The 19,181-nt window shown below is 41.2% G+C and overlaps 1 protein-coding gene across 1 annotated transcript in view; it reads left to right on the top strand.

The window, feature by feature from the left end:
- Positions 1-244: 244 nt before the first annotated feature.
- Positions 245-19,181, top strand: part of CYP19A1 (cytochrome P450 family 19 subfamily A member 1) — a 32,891-nt gene continuing 13,954 nt past the window's right edge. Inside the window, 3 exon segments of the mRNA XM_028100359.2 lie at positions 245-389; positions 5,938-6,088; positions 15,698-15,852. Of these exon segments, the coding sequence (XP_027956160.2) occupies positions 245-389; positions 5,938-6,088; positions 15,698-15,852 (451 nt within the window).

Below are 19,181 nucleotides of genomic sequence, written 5' to 3'. Positions count from 1 at the left end.
AGAAATGCTGCACTTCAAGCCAAAAGATCTCTCTTTGGCTTGCTTGTTTTGACTTGTAACCACAAGTTTGTCTTGTCTAGGTGTCCAATCACATTATAAAACAAATGCTGATTTCTGCACTACAGCATCCTCTGAAGCAACGGGAGTCCTGGATGTACCCTTTGGGGGATTCTCTAATTTTTGTTTTGTTCCTCTGATTTCCACAGGACTTTAAGTTTTTTCTCTTGAGATCAAGGAACAAAAGATGGTTTTGGAAATGCTGAACCCAATGCATTATAACATCACCAGCATGATGCCCGAAGTCATGCCTGTGGCCACCATGCCAATCCTGCTGCTCACTGGCTTTCTTCTTTTGGTTTGGAATTATGAAGACACATCCTCAATACCCGGTAAGTCAGTCATTTAGTTCTGTAACTAAGGAGATTGTTTACTTGGGCTTTTGGTCCATGAGGGTAAAGAAAATTTTGCAAAGGACAAAGAGCAAAAACATGGTGAAATGGCTGAAGCCCATGGCAATGTTAGCAAATAAAAACTCAGGTGAAAAACTTTATACCAATTAGCTGCATATTTCAAATGAAAGCATTTCAAAAAAATATCTTAGATAATCCCGTCCAGTCTGTGCTTTGCTTTGGTAAAGTAGACTTGGCACAAGTATCCTCCAAAGTAAGTTTGAAAAAAAAAAGTAAGTTTGAGATGGGGTGAAGCCAAGGTAAACCAGGCATTTTTTTAATTATTATTCAAATTCATTCCAATGTTGCTCTGAAGGCAAAAATGTCTCTGGAATGCCTTCTTTTTAAAAATATTTTATTTTTAAGTAATCTCTACATCCAGTGTGGGGCTTAAGCTCAGAACCTCGAGATCAAGAGTCATGCACTCCACTGACTGAGCCAGCCAGGCACACCCGGAATGCCTTCTATACTCCTCTCCTTCTCCCTCCTGCTTTGCCTCATCCATGTGTTCTGCCTTCTTCCTTTCTTGAACTTATTTCCTCTCTTCATCCCACTCTTCATTTTCTATTATTCTTGGGGGTAGGTGTGATGGTGATGCCACCATAAGAGCTGGCTGGGACCTGGGCACTGGAAGAAAAATGGAGACCACTATGGTTCCCTTGGAACATCTTACCCTGATAGAATCTTCAACAAGGTCTGTGGATTAATCAAAAGTAGAGTATCATATAATTATCCAGATAATTCCAATAGAAACCCCTACCACTCCACAACTATCAGATTAATTCAGAATTATCAGAAATATCCAACTATTTCTTTAGTTTTCAGTGAAAATTCTTCATGGCAAGCATCTATCCCCAGTCCCATGAGCCATCTGACAAGGCTTTACTTCAAGAGCATAGTCATTATGCACTTCCAAGTGCAGTGGACCTCATCATAGAGTGATTTAGGGTAGGAATGTGAAGCTGGTGCAAAGTGCCCCGTGTCTGGATTCTTCCAAAATTTTCCAGAGAACTATCTGTCCTGTCTATCTGATTCAGCCTGGTATTTTAGGTTGCTTTCATGTCCACTTAAACAGAGAGCTCAGTTAATGTTGTTCTCTGCTCCCTGAGGGATCTGGGGGAAGACTCTTTCATGGCCTTTAACTTGAGCTCCTTCCCACTACAGCTCCTTCCTCACTGGATCTCTTCTCCAACAGTGGGCTCCCAGGTCAGGATCCATGAATGGTGGGTGAGGTGGAGAGTATTTTATAACAAGTCTCCCCAGATGTTTATGTGTTAGAAGAAGTCCTTTGGACCTTTGAAAAAGGAGGTCAGCCTATGGGGGGCAAGCACAAGAACTGGCATCCCTGAAGCTTTGGATCAGGAGCCTAGGTGACAGCTCACTCTGTTCCCCAATCCTGCACTGGGGACATCATGCTGCTATACACTAATAGTTCTATGGTTCTCAGCTATGTCTGGAGCAAGGCCCGCATGTTAATATTAAAAAAAGAAAAAAAATCTGGGGCACCTGGGTGGTTCAGTTGGTTGAGCATCTGACTCTTGATTTTGGCTCAGTTCATGACCTCAGGGTCGTGAGATTGAGCCCTCCCAGTGTGCTAGGTTTGGAGCCTGCTTAGGATTCTCTCCCTCTCCTTCTGCTCCGCTCCCCCCAACTAAAAAAAACATAAAATAAAAAAATCTTCCCAAGTGATTTTTCATTAGCAGTCAGGATTGAGAGCCACAGATATGAGCCTAACCCCTTCACTTGACGGAAGTGGAAATTGAGCCCCAGAGAGGTGAACTGCCTTACCCAAGCAAACCCTTATGACAAATATAAGAAACCATGAAGTTCAAACCCTTCATTTTACAGGTGAGGGTTAAAGCCCAGAGAAAGGAAATGGCTTGTAGGCATCTCACCTTGAAAGGAAAGGCGGGGGAGGGGAATAACCAGGAATTGCTAAATCCCAGGTTGGTGATCATTTTGCTAGCCAGGGAGCTTCTAGTTCCATGCTTTCCCTTTGAAAATGTGAGCTCTGGTCAGAATCCTCTCGTGGCACAGACTAAGATCCCATGGTGCCCAGCTGGGGAAGGAAAGGTGAGAAAATTGGCTTTGTTGGGGTGGTTCTTCCTGAACTCCTTCCGCCAGTTTCCTTGAATCACTGGTTCTCTGGATTCTTGGTTTTACAGGTTTGGGGAAAGCTCAGGGTCAGGGAAAGTCAAGGGGAGTTAAGAAGTTGCAATGATTTAAAAGCCCTTAAGTTAGTTACAATTTACAAAGCAGTTTCACATTCTTTCTCTCTTGTGATCCTCATAGCACTCTGATGAGGTAGGTGTGTTTATGCCTATTTTGCAGATGAAGAAACTGAGATTAAAGAGGGTCGATGGTGTATAGCTAGTAAGTGATGAAATGGGGACTCAGAGCTAAATCTCTTGAGCCATCCCCAACCTTGCACATGGATTCCCTCCCCCAGAGCCTCTCTCTGCCCTGGGCACCATGTCCCCAGAGGGTGTCACTGGGAAAAGGACATGGCAACACATTCCCCTTTCTCCCACTAAAAAACGACTTCACAGGAAAGTGCACAAGTAAATATGTCATCACAGTACAGGACAAGAAACAGAATGTTAGCAGGATCCCAGAAACTTCTCTTGTGCCTTTTCAATCATATCCCTCTCACCTCCAGAGGTAAACATCCTTCTAATTTGTGATAATCACTCCCTTGCTTTTTATAGTTTTGCCACATACTTTCATATCCCTGAGCAATACAGATTAATTTTGCCTGGTTTTAAATGTTTTAGCCATCGAGTCCTACATTACTTCTTCTATATTGCTTCTTTTGCTCAATATTGTGCTTATAAGCTTCATCCATGTTGTGACATGCCGCTATAGCTCATATAGTATGCAGTAGCACAAACATCTCGTGGTTTAATTACTGATGCTACTGTTGGTGGACCTTTGGGTGTCTCTAATTTGGGACTATTGTGAACAGTGCTGCTATGAGCCTTCCCGTTCACAGGTTTCTCTAGGGTGTACACCTAGCATGGAATGCAACAGCTTCTAGATTAGGACAGTGGGTGAGAGGTCCCAGCTGTTGGCTTCTGGGAGGCTGTTTCTGCACAAAAATGCAGTGTAGTATTTATCGCTCCTCTTAGGGTGTGAAAGAGGTGCCTGCAACTGCTGTAGGCCTAAATCAGCATTCCCAAATCTGAGAGGCAGAGAGCAGCTTAATGCGGACGCAACCAGAATATTTCTCGAATATCCTACCAAAGTTTCTCCCCTCCTAGGACATTCTTTTCTCAGCTGGAAAGTGTAAGGTATACATGTAAATGGAAGGATCACATTGTGTTATAATAATTCAATATTGTACTTTCTCCCCCCCATACTCTCCTCTCCTGCCCAGGACTCTGATTGGGAACCTAGTTATGCTTATCACTCCATCTCCAGTCTCTGACTCGTAGCTAGTGTCTAAACCTAGTAGGGTCTCAGTAAGTGTTTGTTGGATGAATTAAGCTGACACATGATTGATCACTAGGGACCCAAGACTTGGATTCTCTTCTGGTCAGAACACTCAGGTTTTCAACCTGAGCAAAGTTCATCACCATCTCCCTTTTTCAGTGGATAGAGATCTGCACTGTCATATTTTAAACTTGAATGGTGGTTCCTTAATATTAAGACTTTCTACATGGCACCAAACTATTAGATAAAAAATGAAGAGTGCAGCCTTTCATTTGCATGTCTTTGTTCCTCATGGGCCTAGCATATTAAGTAAGTAAACGTTTGTTCAATGAGTCTATTCCCAAATAGCCGGATGTCTGACCTCCCGTGGACTAAATGTACCCGTTACAATGGTATTTTTCCATTTTATCAAAATGTAAATACAACCTGAAAACCCTCTAAATGTGGATGATATTTAAAACTTAATCCTTTATATTACACACACATTCTAATTAATTTAAAAAATTCACCAGGAAACACTTATTAGGCATCTACAATGTTTCAAACTGTAAATACCCAGCAAAGTAGTTTGTTATTATGCACATTTTAATTGATTAGAGATCTGTATATCTGATGATCTTTTAAGGAAATACATATTCAAATTTGCTTGTTTTAATCTTTTAAAGAACTTAATGAAATTATTAGGTATAAAGTCAGTCATCTACTTACAACACAGTGTTATCAGAACAATCAGAAGATTCAGGAGAACACTCTGAAAATGTTTTGGTTTTATAGATATTACCAAAGACCTTCACTTTAAATATTTTATTTATTTATTTGTCAGAGAGAGAGAGAGAGAGTGAGCACAAGCAGGGGGAGTGACAGGCAGAGGAAGAAGCAGGCTCCCCACGGAGCAAGAAGCCCAATGCTGAACTCAATCCCAGGACTCTGGGATCATGACCTGAGCTGAAGGCAGACGCTTAACAACTGAGCCACCCAGGCATCCCAAAAGACCTTCACTTTAAAGAAAAAAACCTGACAGTTTTATTCCCATTAATCCAGCTATTTCAAAAGACTAAATCTTATTTGACGAATTTGGGATTTAACATCCAATTTAGATGATTTAAGCAAAAGCTTAGATTATCTAGATTTATTCACATAGTGCTTGCCCCTGGAGTGAGAACACTGTCTCAAACAGTTGTGTGTGTTGGCTTCCTATTTTACTACTGGAATGGAATGAAAGGAGAAAGATTTGATGTAGAAAAGCTACTACTTCACAGGAAAACTCCTAAAACCATTCCAAGAAGTTTTTGTCTAACTTTTTACGGCCACCAGTATAATCAAGCTACCAAGTTTGTTCTCTGGTCTAAGCAACAGCAAATTCCTCCGTTTTTTATGTAAGCAAGGACATGAGCGGTCACTGCTCTTGAGTAAAACCACATTGCTGGACCCAAATTCTAGTCCAGACACTGACTGGACTCATTGCCTAATTCCTCAATGCTTAGCTGTATGTTTTGCCTAATGAGATTAAGCTTAGGATTCTTCTCTTAAACTGAGTCCTTTTTGAAGGAAAAAAAAAATGGATATTCTTTGTTTGAACATTATCCTCGCAGACCATGTCTCTCAATTAAAAAGATTACACCAAAACTACAACCTATTTTTAACCTGCCCATTCCATCAGCTGGGGTATTCAAACCAAAAGTTTTCAGACAAAACTAGGCAGCCAAACAGATCGATCAGCTTGTCACATGTCCTGGTTTCCATGCTTTGTAAGATGGACTGACTGACTTATATTGAAAACTCACTGACACTGTTTAATGTGGCAAGAAGATAGCAGACACCTACCCTGGCTCATTCAGACTGAAAGGTTCGAGACCAAATAGAACTAGTGGTATGGACACTGAACTACTGTTTTTTCATGTTAAGCTTGTTTGTTTTTTTTAGAGATTCACAGATATACATCAGAAGATATCAAAGACCTTTTAGATATCAAAGAACACAAGCAGCAATAACATAAAACAGTTGCTCTTTTTTGGTGTTTGCTAAAATGCTGACTGTGGTCTGATAACTCTCCTAGGTCCTGGCTATTGTATGGGGATTGGGCCCCTCATTTCCCACTGCAGGTTCCTGTGGATGGGCATTGGCAGTGCCTGCAACTACTACAACAAGATGTATGGAGAATTCATGAGAGTTTGGATATGTGGAGAGGAAACACTCATTATTAGCAAGTGAGTCTGTTAATAATCAGAGACAGATTTTTAAAACCAAGGCTGTGTTTTTTTCCTTTTAAGTAACAAACTTATTTTGATATCTTGATGCTTTTGTTGCTAAGGCTGTGTTTTTACTTCCCAGGTAAAAATCTAACCCTATAGACAAGTGGAATAATTGGGTTTTGCCTAAACCCAGAGGTACGTAGGTAAAGAACTCTGGAAAGCTGGGAAACTATTTGAAATTTCTCTGAGCAGTGAATGGAAACTTAGAATCCAAAGGATTTGGGTTTGACAAAACATATTTTAGGGAAAGGCATTATCTTTTCTGCTTTCCTAAGATTTTGGTCTTACCTTTATAAGCAAGCAGTTAAAACAAAACGAAACACCAGGGAGAAAGGAATCTGCACCAATTTGCTAATGTGCTTCTTTTTTTTTTCTTTTAAAGATTTTATTTATTTATTTGAGAGAGAGAGAGAATGAGAGATAGAAAGCACGAGAGGGAAGAGGGTCAGAGGGTCAGAGGGAGAAGCGGACTCCCTGCCAAGCAGGAAGCCCGATGTGGGACTCGATCCCGGGACTCCAGGATCATGACCTGAGCCGAAGGCAGTCGCTTAACCAACTGAGCCACCCCGGCGCCCTTGCTAATGTGCTTCTAATGGCAGGCTCCTGAGCGCCTCTAGAAGCGTAAACGGTAGAAAAAGATGCCATTCATATGCTCCTATTCTACTTATGACTGTGGGCCGGTGTCTCAGCTGAGTGATCTTAAATACATTGCCTATTTAAAAAAATGATTTGTTATATCTTCTGGATAAGTTTAGCAGATTGAATTCATCCAGGGTTAATCAAATAGGCATCGACTGTAGAGAACTAGCTTTGTGAAATACTAGTTTTCTTATTTATTGATCATAGAAAATGGAGAATTTCAAAGAGAACACATTTCACTAGACTTTCAGCTGTCTTTACTGGATATTTAACAATGTTATATGCCAACACTGTCTCATTAATGAGTTTTTATATTCCCTGACAGGGCTTTACCCACAAACTAAGACCAACTAGGGTTTTACTGATATGTTAGAATTTTTTTGTCCAGATGCAGACTATTGCCCAGAAGTAAGTGAAGCATTTATGGAAACTACATTGATTTCTTTCAAGCCAAGATTACATACATCATTTCATAAAAATACCATGGTAATCTCAAAGGCCAATTCTTTGAACCAAATAACTGACAGAAGGGAGTGGGGGACCAATAATTGCCCTTGGATTTTATTTCTCTTGAGCTACTTTGGTCAGCCAAATTTAGGTGAATTTGATAAGTACCCATTTTAAACATCAATACTTTACTCTCTTTGGCAATGGTCTACAGTCTCAAAATGTCCTGGGACTGATGACATGAGGGCTTGGGGGCTTGAGACGTTTGCCCCTGCTCTTTCATCCACTGGCATAGTGAGTTGCCTTCCAGCCCTCCTCACAGACAGGTGAAGTGACCCGCAGTGTATTTTTCTAAAAGGATATCCGTCTACAGCTCAGGACCTTCTCACCCTGGCTGCACATTAAAGTCACCCAGGGAGGTTTTAAAAACCCCAATGCCCAGCCCACACCCCAGCTTTCAGAATTTCTGGGGGTGGAACCTGGGCATCAGGTGTTCGTAGAGCTCCCCAAGTAATGCCAATGTGCTGCAGAGCCTGAGACAGAAGAGCAGGTAAGCAGCTTCTGGCACCAGGGGGCCTTGTCTTGGGGTCAGGGGAGCAGCTAAGCAGGGTTGGAGTGCTTTTGTCTGATCATCTTACCCTTCGGTCTAGCTCAAGTGGTGGTAGTATAAGACAAGAACTGGAGTGAAGAATGTGACAAAGGACCCGAGGACCAGAACAGAAATCGCTCTTAGATACTACATACTTGGATCACCAGATCCAATCCTGGAAGCCCAAAGCCATTCCTAAAGTAGGATCCTTGTGACAGTGCAAGGTAGCATTTGAGGGCTCTGCTGTCTTCATTAAGAAAGTGACCTTAGCGACTCTGACCAATTCAGGTGATGATTCATGCTCGAGATGAGCCCACAACCCAACCCACCCTTCCCCCAGCTCTCCCAGTTCTCTCCTCATCCTGTCCTCATAGGCTTTTCACTGGTTGGAGTCTTTGTGTTCTCCTTAATTGCCTCCGAGCCTCTCAATTTTGTTGTTAAGGGCTGAGCTCCCTGCGGGGAATAGGACATGTTTGTCCCCATCTCCTTCCCTTGCCTGCTCTTCAGGTCCCTTCCAGAACTACCCGTGCCTCTTGAAAATACCCCAATGGACCTCGGAAAGCTTTTTATTTTTAGTTGAATAGTTTGCCAGGTTTTTTTCTTTTGAAAAGTTTGAGATCTGTAGTCATTACAGCTGAGTAGAGATTATGGCCCAACTTTTCCTACCAGCATAGTCCCGAAGTGGTGGGGGCTGCAGAACTTCATGGGGGGAGTCAGTGCGGCCAGGATGTTGCCTGAGCAGCTCGGAGTTTTGGGGAAAAGTTTATCTCATCATCGGTAGATAAAGTAGGCACAGTTCCCCAGGCGGGTAAGCTCTAAGTTAATGAGGGTCTACAGATGTTGTGCATGTTGTGTGTATATATTAGTTTTTGTAATGAATACAAGAAAAAAAAAAGAATATGGGTAGCATCCATTAAGGGAAGTTAGCAATTAACATGCTAATTAGGGTTATTTTTGCAAACCTGTTAGTAATTAACATACTAATTAGGATTATATTTGTATATCTGTTTTAATCATGTGTACATTTATAGGGAATGCATTCATGTATTCTTACAACATACATTTGTTGAGAATTTACTATATATACTAAGCACTGGATGATCCTAACATATAATCATTATTGGCTCCCCATTTATCCATTAAATAAACATTTATTGAGGACTTACCTATGGACACTGGGTATCATGAGCAAATCAGCTAAATATCCCTACCCTCATGGAGAAATATATTGTTGTATTGTTAATATACCAAGAAAAGACGAGTAAAACATATAGTATAGGAGTAGAGTGACAGCTATCTTGGTATGCCTGGGACTAGGGGGTTTCCTAGGATGTGGGACTTTTAATGCTAAAACTGGGACATTCCCAAGCAAACCAAGATGGTTGCTCACACTATCATCAGGTAGATATGAGCTGTATAGGAAACTAAAGTGGGGAGGGCCAGTTGCAGGGATGGAAGTACAACTATAAATAGGCAGTCGAGGCAGCCCTCACTGAGAAGATAGCATTTGAATAAAGACCTAAAGGAAGTGAGGGAGTGAGTCAGGCAGAGATGTAGAGGAAAAGCATTCTGGACAAAAGGAAGAGCAAGTGCAAAGGCACTGAGGTGGGAGCCCGTCTGAAAGGTTCAAGGAACACCAAGGATACCAGTGTGGCTACAGGAAGAATAGTGGAGATGACATTAGAGAGGTATTAGGATACCCAATCATGTTGAGCCTTGTTGGCCATTGTAACAACTCTGAATTTTACCCTGCATGAGATGGGAATCCTTTGAAGAGTTTGAGAAGAGTGACATATCTGACTCATTTATGTTTCAGCACATTACTGGCTTCTCTAGCCACATTCTACCCCCATTCTACCTACATTCTTTGAGAATAGGTGCAAGGAACAAGGAACAAGCATGAATGCCCAGAGAACAGTTAGGCAATAGATGATGGCTGGTCCACATGAGCGTGGTAGAGGTGATGAGAGGTGAAATTCTAGGCATATTTTGAGGGCAAAGCCAGTAAGATGCTAGGAGATTGGATGTTGGGTGTAAGAATCAAGGTGATAGCATAGTTTTTGCCTTGAGTACCTAGAAAAATGAAGGTATCATTACCTCAGATAAGTGGAGCAAGTTTGGGATGGGGAGAAATCAAGATTCCATTTGGATATTTTGACTTGACATGCCCAGTAGACAGCTGAGTGGGATGTTGTGAAGGACGGTCTGAGTCTTTAGACCACCCCCCCACCACCACCATAGTCAGAAACTAGAAAAGGAGGCTGAGAAGGATAGCCAAAGAAGGGAAAACCAGAAGAGTGTGGTGGTCTGAAAGCCAGGTGATGAGTGCATATCAGGGAGGATGGAATTGTCAACCATGCCAGAGAGTGCCTGGTGAACGGGAGATTTGAGCGTTGCACTTAGCAACAGGGAGGTCATGGGTGACCTTGAAAAGAGCAGTTTCAATGGAGTGGTGAGGGCAAAAGTCTGATTATAGTATAGAACGAGGGGAAAGAATTGTAGGCAGCAGGTGTAAACAACTGTTGCAAGAAGTTTGTCATAAAGGCAGCAGAGAAATGGAACAACGAAATAGAAAGGGATGTATGGTCCAAGGAGTCTCTGTTAAGATAGGAGAAATTACAAAATGTGTGTTGAGATGACAATGATGGATTACAGAGCAAAACTGTTGATGGAAGAGAAAGGGGTATGCTAGGTATGATGTAAAGGGGGTCCAAGTGACAAGTGGAGTTGGTCATGAAATAGGGACATGGGAGTTCATCCACAGTAAGTTTGGGAAGTTTGAATATATGAGCACGTATCCTAATAGTTGGAGCTTACAGAGATTCTAGTTACTTCTTTTTCCTCAGTAAAATAGGAAATAAAGTCCTTAGCTGAGACTGAGGAAGTAGAATATTTGAGGAGAGAGAAGGCAGGATATAATAGTCATCTAGAACAGTGAGAGTGAACAGACTTGGGGAACTGTAGAATGGCCAGCTGCACTAAGGACCCCCTTGAATTTAACTGGGACCTGTGTGTGTGTGTGTGTGTGTGTGTGTGTGTGTGAACATGTGCATGTGTGGTTTTTTTTCCCAGCCACATTCAGCTGCCAGGGGCAAGCACAGAGTAAGCTAAAAGTTGGATTTAGCCAGGGGTGAGGTTTTACCAGGCAACTATGACAAAGTAAGGAGAGAGTCAAGGGAGTTGAGAATGCATGGGAAGAGAGTGATTTTAATGATTAACAATAAAATGTTTTCTTCCAACTTTCTATTAAGAAAATGTTCAAATGAACAGGAAAGTTGAAAGAGCAGTCCTCCCATTCCCTACCCCACATGACATTGATCTTTGGAAGAGACCAGGTCAATTGTCTTATAGGATGTTCCATATTTCCGAATTTCTCTCATTATATTATGGTGTTAGTTAACATATTACTCTATTCCCTGTATTTCTTATAAACTGAAAATTATGTCTTAAAGCTCAGTTTCATTCAGGTTAAACACTTTTGTAATGATACTTCCTTGGTAGTACTGGGCACTTCATATTGCATCACATCAAGAGACAAGGAAAAGTTGTCCCTCCATTAGGGATGTTAAATGTGATCATTGGGTAAGGTAGTTACAGGCAGATCTGTTATAAAGATTGTTTTTCTTTGCAGTGACTCCAGTATTTAAGCTGGGTAAGTGAGGCTGTTAGGGACAAAGGACAGGAGAAAGGCAATGGAAGCGATGGACCATAAGTCTCAGGCACAAAATAGGTCTACACAGGCAAGTGCTTTTAAATGTTTGGTACCAATTATTCCATTAGTTTCTCCTCCATATTTCTAGTACTTATCACTCTTGAACCCAGCCACAGATGTGTGAGTCCTTTTTTTCTTTTTTGAAGATTGTATTTTTTAATTTTTTATTCTTTTGAAGATTTTATTTTTAAGTAACCTCTACACCCAACATGGATCTCAAACTCACAACCCCAAGATCAGGAGTTCTATATTCCACCAACTGAGCCAGCCAGGTGCCCCTGTGTGAGTCCTTTAAATTCAGAACTGAAGGTGGCTTCCTCCTCACTACTTAAGAACTTACTCTGGCTACTTTTCATTTTGAATAGATAATAGGTTTGCCATCTTTGGCAATGTCTTTTGACTTCAGTCACGTTTAAAGAAGAATAATGAAGGGTAATGGGGGATACAGGCTTCCAGTTATGAAGTGAATAAGTCACAAGGATGAAAGGTATAGGATAGGGAATACAGTGACTGGTACTGTAATAGCACTGTATAGTGACAGATGGCAGCTATACTTGTGGTGAGCGCAGCATAATGTATAAACTGGTTGAATGCCCATGTTGTATTCCTGAAACTAATGTAACACTGTGTCAACTATATTCAAATAAGAAGGAAGGAAGGAAGAGAAGAAAGAAAGAAAGAAAGAAAGAAAGAAAGAAAGAAAGGAAGGAAGGAAGGAAGGAAGGAAGGAAGGAAGGAAGGAAGGAAGGAAGAAAGAAAGAAAGAAAGAAAGAAAGAAAGAAAGAAAGAAAGAAAGAAAGAAAGAAAGAAAGAAAGAAAGAAAGAAAGAGAGAGAGAAGAAAGAAAAAGAATGGCCCCAGTTACCATACAATTTACATTACCCACTATCCTTTCTGGGCTTGGGACTGCCTTGGTCTCTCTTGAGTGGTAAGAAATCTTTACTCTCCCAGTCAGTATAACATCTCCCTTAACTGGTGTTACAGGCTGGCCCCCAAGGCTGCAGCAAGGTCTCTACTGTTTTCCTGAATGCCCTGAGAGCTCTGGGCTGGAGTCCGTGGTGAAGAAAGTTCTTCACCAACTTTCTTTTTTCACTTTCTCGATTTACTCTGGTTAGATAAAGCCAGCCTCCTTTTGATCAAAGACTTGGTTTTAAATTGCTCACCTGCAGCCGGTCACTCTTCTCCTGCAAGGTGTATCACTTCCGTCTTTGTCCCTTGCCAAGTCCGAGCCTCCGACTCAAAAATCACTGAGATGTTGGCGCCCCCTAAAGAACACATTTATGTTTGAAGTTAGCTCTTAACTAATACACGTTTAGTTGGGTTAAAGTCTGGGGTCTCTTGTTCTCTTTTTAAAATTGATTAGGAATTCTTCAAATTAAATGGACAGGCTAATGTGGTTAAATGCAGTATATAAAAGCTCTAGGGGTCAGAACAGAAAAAATTAGTGTTCTGTTTTACCTCCGAGCACTTAAAATTTTTAGACATGAATTTGTGAATAAAGAATGTACAAATTACTTAATTTCTGCTGTCATTACAGACTAAAGTAGGGGAAGGTAAGAGAAGCTAAAGTCCTGAAATCTATTAATAAGCTTTTCAGTCCTCTTATAGCATGATTTTTCTATACAGGGCAAAATTTCAGCTGTTTGTCAGTCAAATTAATTCCCTGGAATACAAACAGAAGCATCTGGATTTTTGTTTTTATTTTTGTTGCTAGGGAGAGAAAAAAACTTGTCCAAAACGCAGTGATCATTTGATGAGTATCATTTGGAATCAAGTCAAGAGAATATCTGACTTAATAGAGAGTGTTTTGATTTGAAAATAAGATATTTTTTCCTGAAAGAAATGATCTAGTACATAATTTATTCATATAATAATTCTGCTTTCATTTCTTGACACTGCCATTATTCCAGGGTCTTTCTTTTAAAATTTAAATGGGACTATGGAACCATCATAAATGTGAGGGTTTGGCTAATACTTAGCCCACTGCCTAATCTACTCAGCTAGAGCACAGCTCCTTTGGCCCAGTGTCTTCTTTGGGAATGTGTTTTCACAGGCATTAACTGAACAACCTCATTAAGGCAAAGTCATCCTTTTAGGTACCAAGTATCAACTTTAAGAGGGAAGAGTAAGTGGTAAGATGGCCCCTCCAGACCAATGTAAGAACCAGGTGCATAGACCTATATATGTGGGTGGCCATTCTATATAATGGCCACTCCCCATCTCTAAGGGTTATGTGTTCAGAAACGCCCCATAGTAGGAGAATTTGCAGCCAAGCAACAAAATTTCAGTGGAGAAGTGGAGAGGAAGAACCAAAGTCACAATGAACATGTGAAAACTTGTATAAATATTAAGTTCACCAAAATTAAAAAAAAATAACAACAGCATCTAAAATGTAACACGGATATTTTTTTTGAATTTGCACATTTAAGGCACCATGCTGTTACTTTTTTTTCCCTCTACCCCTCCCACACCAGAAAAATGCCCAGGTTCTCCCTCCTTTGCAGTATCAAAGAGATGTTTATAAATATACTTTGCTTTCTTGCAATAATGTGCCTATTTTCTTCCTATTCCTCTGCTCAAATATTTAGTTCCTTTCTAATTTTATGATCTCTGCTTCTGAACTCCACTCTGATCTCAGAGACATGGAGTAATTTATAATCCTCAGGTGAAAAAAAGCTTTGGGGGATCTATTTTTTTTATTTTTTATTGTTATGTTAATCACCATACATTACATCATTAGTTTTTGATGTAGTGATCCATGATTCATTGTTTGTGCATAAAACCCAGTGCTCCACGCAGAACGTGCCCTCTTTAATACCCATCACCAGGCTAACCCATCCCCCCACCCCCCTCCCCTCTTAGAACCCTCAGTTTGTTTTTCAGGGGGGGATCTATTTTAACTTACCTGGCAGACCTGAGCAGTTTAGTTCTCAAGCCCCAGGGTCAAGGGTTATGTCACTTGAGGTCTGCCTACAATCCCCTCAGAGCATACATAGGTAGGCAACATTTATACACAGCCTGGCTCTGGCACTGTTAACATAGCCAAAAGTCAGACTCCTGAGTTTACCCTGTCTCCCCTTCCTTCACACCTCCCACAGTTGCATGCCAAAAACCTCTACACCTCCTCTGCTAACCACTCTGCCCCTCTTTTTAATTCCCAAACCCTGCTCCCTTTTTCTCCCTATCTCCAAGAAAAATGGCGATCCATTTGGATACACTTGAGTGGAAATTTTTTGAAGTTGCTAAAAATATATATATGGAGAGAAGTAAATCTGCTTATGCTTACTATATCCTGAGAGAACTCTGTGACCCAGGAGACCCTGATGAGTCAGGATGGAATGCAGAGTCTCGAGATAGCTGCTGTCACCACCACAGAGAGCCTTCCAGGCCCAGCCCAGCCAGCTAAGCCCAGAGCCAGTAGTGCCCAGGAGATGTCCTTCAAGCCCAGAATGATACCCACTGGAGGGGCCAGGCCTGATGAGAGATTCTGAGGTTGGGTGGTCTGAGGCAGGACTGTTGGTTCCAAACAGAAGAAGACTTCGGCAATTCCAGGAACTCAGAATTCTGAGACTCACTCCAGCAGGGGTGGCACTGTCTGGAGTGGGGCTGGAGGCTTTCAGGACCCTCTGGTGGTGTGGAGGGCTCAGCTCCTCAAAGCCTTGCAGCTCTGACCCCAGTAGTGGGTAGTATTTTGGTGACATGGAGTTAGAAACAAAAAAGGGAAATAAGGAATGGTGTGTGTGTTCTATCTTTGGTGATGCTCAAGCAGGGAGTCAGTAGGTAGGAATATTTCAACTGGAGAGGGATGTTCTTTATGCTAACAAACACTTAATATAAATACTAGAATACCTTGCATTTATTTTTTTTAAAGATTTATTTATTTTTAGAGAGAGGGAGAGAGAGTGTGAGTTGGGGGGAGGGGTAGGGGGAGAGGGCGAGAGAATCTCCAGCAGACTCCCCACTGAGCATGGAGCCCACTATGGGGCTTAATCTCAGGACCTCAAGATCATGACCTGAGCCAAAGCCAAGAGTTGGACGCTTAACCAACTGGCACCCCTCGAATGCCTTGCATTTAGATCAACATGCATTTGCTAAGAAAGCCACCTGGTAGTCAAAATCATCACCATGAGTTCTCCTGACCCTTAAAAAATTAACACCAAAGTTTGCTATCTCTGCAGGTCCTCAAGTATGTTTCACATAATGAAGCACAGTCACTACAGCTCCCGATTCGGCAGCAAACTTGGACTGCAGTGCATCGGCATGCATGAAAACGGCATCATATTTAATAATAATCCAACCCTCTGGAAAGCCATTCGACCTTTCTTTACAAAAGGTAATCAGGTGCTGGTGACATTCTGCTCTTTTGTCAATAAATGTGTGCCCCCTTTTCTGGAATTTAGATTCTGCTGCTTCACTTATTTTGAAATAATAAGACATGGTAGGCACTGTTCTAAGTACTTGATATTTTAATCCCACAGCAACCCCATGTGGTAAATATTCTTGTCACTTATATTTTACACATAAGAAAACTGAAGCTTAAGTAAATAGGTTAAGTAACTTACCCAAGGTCCCCAAATTAGTAAATTATGGCCCAGAAGACAACGCCAGTGCCTACATTTTTAATCACCACAAACTCTGTTCTTCCTGTTGATGCACAAAGCAATTCCATGGGCATGAAGAAGAGATAGAGCTCTGTACTTAGGATCATTTCAATTAAGAATTTAGTGTGTCAGTCACATGTTTGATTTAAACATAGCCAAACAATGTGTTTGCTGAATCACTGACTGACATCACAGGTGTTTTAACAGAAAGCAGTTTGCAAATAAAATTAGAGATTTTAGAACTAGGAAGGACTATATATGTCATCTCGTCCAGTCTCTGAATTTTATAGTTGGGGAAATGCAGTCCTAGAGAGGTTGTGATTTTTGCTCAGACAACATAACAAATAATAGATGAGCAGAGATCCAATCCCAAGGCTCCTTGACTAGTGATTTCCCCCTTTACTGTATTTTGTTGGAAATGAAGCAGTTGGGGAATATACATGACCAGTCTTTGACATCAACATCAAAGAAGATAATCATGTCCTGGAAACACTGTCAGTGATAGAATCTGGGGCTAGATGGATCTTAGGTCTGACAGTGCAATATTCTTCCCTCTAAGCCAGCCTCTGTAGTGAACCTGGATGCCTCCCACGTGGCTACTGAGAAGCTATGTCTGTCCCAGCTGAGCACTGATTCTCTCTACAGAGTTGCCCATTACCAAGATTCATACAACTCTATTGTAGACTCCACTGTATTTGTCTCTTATTGCTGCTGTAACAAATTGCCAGAAACTTAGTGACTTAAAACAATACATCGATTATCTTATCGTTCTGTAGGTCAAAAATTTGACATGGGTCTCAATGGGCTGACACCAAGGTGTTGGCTGGGCTGTGTTTCTTGCTGGAGGCTCCAGAGTAGAATCAGTTTCTTTGTCTTTTCCAGCCTCAGAAGCCACCGGCATCCCTAGGCCTACAGCCCCTTCCTCTGCCTTCAAAGCTAGCAACAGTGGGTCGAGTCATTTTTCTATCATGTCTCTCAGACCATCCTTCTGTCGTCACATCACTTTCTGACTCTGACGTCAGCTGGGAAAGGTTCTTTGTTTTTGAGGACTCATGTAATTAGGTTGGGCCCACCCAGATAATCCACAGTAATCTCCCCATCTCAAGGCCCTTAACTTGAATCATATGTGTCAAGTCCTTTTTTCCATGTAAAGTAACATATTAATAGGTTCCAGGGACTAGGACCTGGACAGGTTTGGGGGCTATTATTCTGCCTACCACTCATGTTGGGGCAGATCAATCCTCTCTCATGCCTTAGAAAACTGCAGACTGGGTTAACGAAAAGGGTACAGGCCTCAGGATTATAGGTTTGGGGTTCAAGTCCTAGTTCTGTCACTTCACTGGCTATATGACCTTGGACAAGGCACTCCTCTCCGAGCTTCAGTTTCCTTCTCCACAAAAGGTGATAAAGACAATAGAACATTAACTCTAGGGTTATTATGAAGAATAAATGAAATAATGCTGTAAGATCCTAAAGAAATGTGGTTTTTTGTTTGTTTTTGTTGAAGTAGAGTTGACATACAGTATTATATTAGTTTTAGGTGTACAACTTAGTGATTCAACAATTATACATGTTATGAAATGCTCCCCACGATAAGTGTAGTCACCATCTGTCACAATACAAAAATGTGACAATATTATTGACTATATTTCCTATGTTGTACATTATATCCCCATGACTTATTTATTTTATAACTGGAAGTTTGTAGCTCTTCATCACCTTTACCTATTTCACCCATCCCCACACCCTTTCCCTTCTAGCAACGACCAGTTTGTTCTTTGCATTTGAGTCTATTTCTTTTCATTTGTTTGTTCATTTGTTTCGTTCTTTAGATTCCACATATAAGTGAAGTCATGTGGCATTTGTCTTTTTCTGTCTGACTTATTTCACTTAGCATCATACCCTCTAGGTTCATCCATATTGTTGCAAATGACAAGATTTGAAATGTAAGTTTTTTTTCTTTGCAGTTTGGCCCAGGCACATTAGGAACATGTGAACTAGTATTTAGGAGCAATTAACTCTCACATACCAACATCCTCTACCTTGCCATGTAAAAATTAATAGAATTTTTAAACTTTTTAGATTAATAGAATTTTCTAAACTCATCCATTTGTTTAACAAACTACTGTGTTCTTATCATTGAACTAGGTACCTAAAATACAATGATAGTCAAGACATGGTCCCTGCCCTCAAGGAATTTATAATAGGGGGAGGGGCAGGGTGGCAGATCAATACATCACCAAATATCATCCTAGGTGATGTGTTATGCTAGAGGTGTGTGCAGAGTGCTACAGGGCACAGAAAAAATGGGCCATCTAAAGTATCCTGAGGGGTCATGGGAAGCTTTCTGAGGAGTGGATGCTTACGATAAGTCTGGAAAGAAGGTAAAAGCCACCTACATTAAGAGAGTTTGACAAGGATGCATTCCACAGAAGGAAAGAACAGGATACTCCAAAACAGAGAAGGGTAGATCAGCACTGTATGTCCAGGGAACTAACTGTAAGTAGGCTCTCAGGCCTGGCATGGATACATGTAGGCATAGGCCAAGGGGAAGGCACTGAACTGAGTTTATCTCAAAAGCTACAGTAAATCATTCAAAATTTTAAGCAGAATGACATGAACATATCTGAGTTTTAGAAAAATTCCTCTGGTAGCAGAATGAATGATTCATTGACAGAAGGCACGACTGTAAGAAGTGAGAACAATTAGGAGCTACTGCAGTGATACAGGGTGGATGGAAGGGAAGTCATCAGTGTAAGAGATCTTAAAAGAGTAGAATCTGGGGCACCTGGGTGGTGCAGTCAGTTAAGTGTCTGACTCTTGGTTTCGGCTCAGGTTGTGATCTCAGGGTCATGATCTCAGGTCATTATATTGAGCCCCGAGTCAGGCTCAGCACTCAGCACGGAGTCTGCTTAAGATTCTCTTTCCCTCTCCCTCTGTCCCTCTCTGCTACCCCTCACTCCCTCTCTCTAAAATAAATAAATAAATCTTTTTTTTTTAAAAAAAGAGTAGAATCTACAGCACTTGGAATCAATTTAAAAAATCCTTTTTTAAGATAAGC

Source organism: Eumetopias jubatus, unplaced genomic scaffold (assembly GCF_037043125.1).
Source record: "Eumetopias jubatus isolate StellerSeaLion01/CBP00866 unplaced genomic scaffold, mEumJub1_p1.0 scaffold_7, whole genome shotgun sequence".
In the NCBI taxonomy this organism is placed as follows: Eukaryota; Metazoa; Chordata; class Mammalia; order Carnivora; family Otariidae; genus Eumetopias; species Eumetopias jubatus.
Note: the sequence above shows the minus strand (reverse complement) of the source record. Positions and strands in the feature narration are given on the sequence as shown.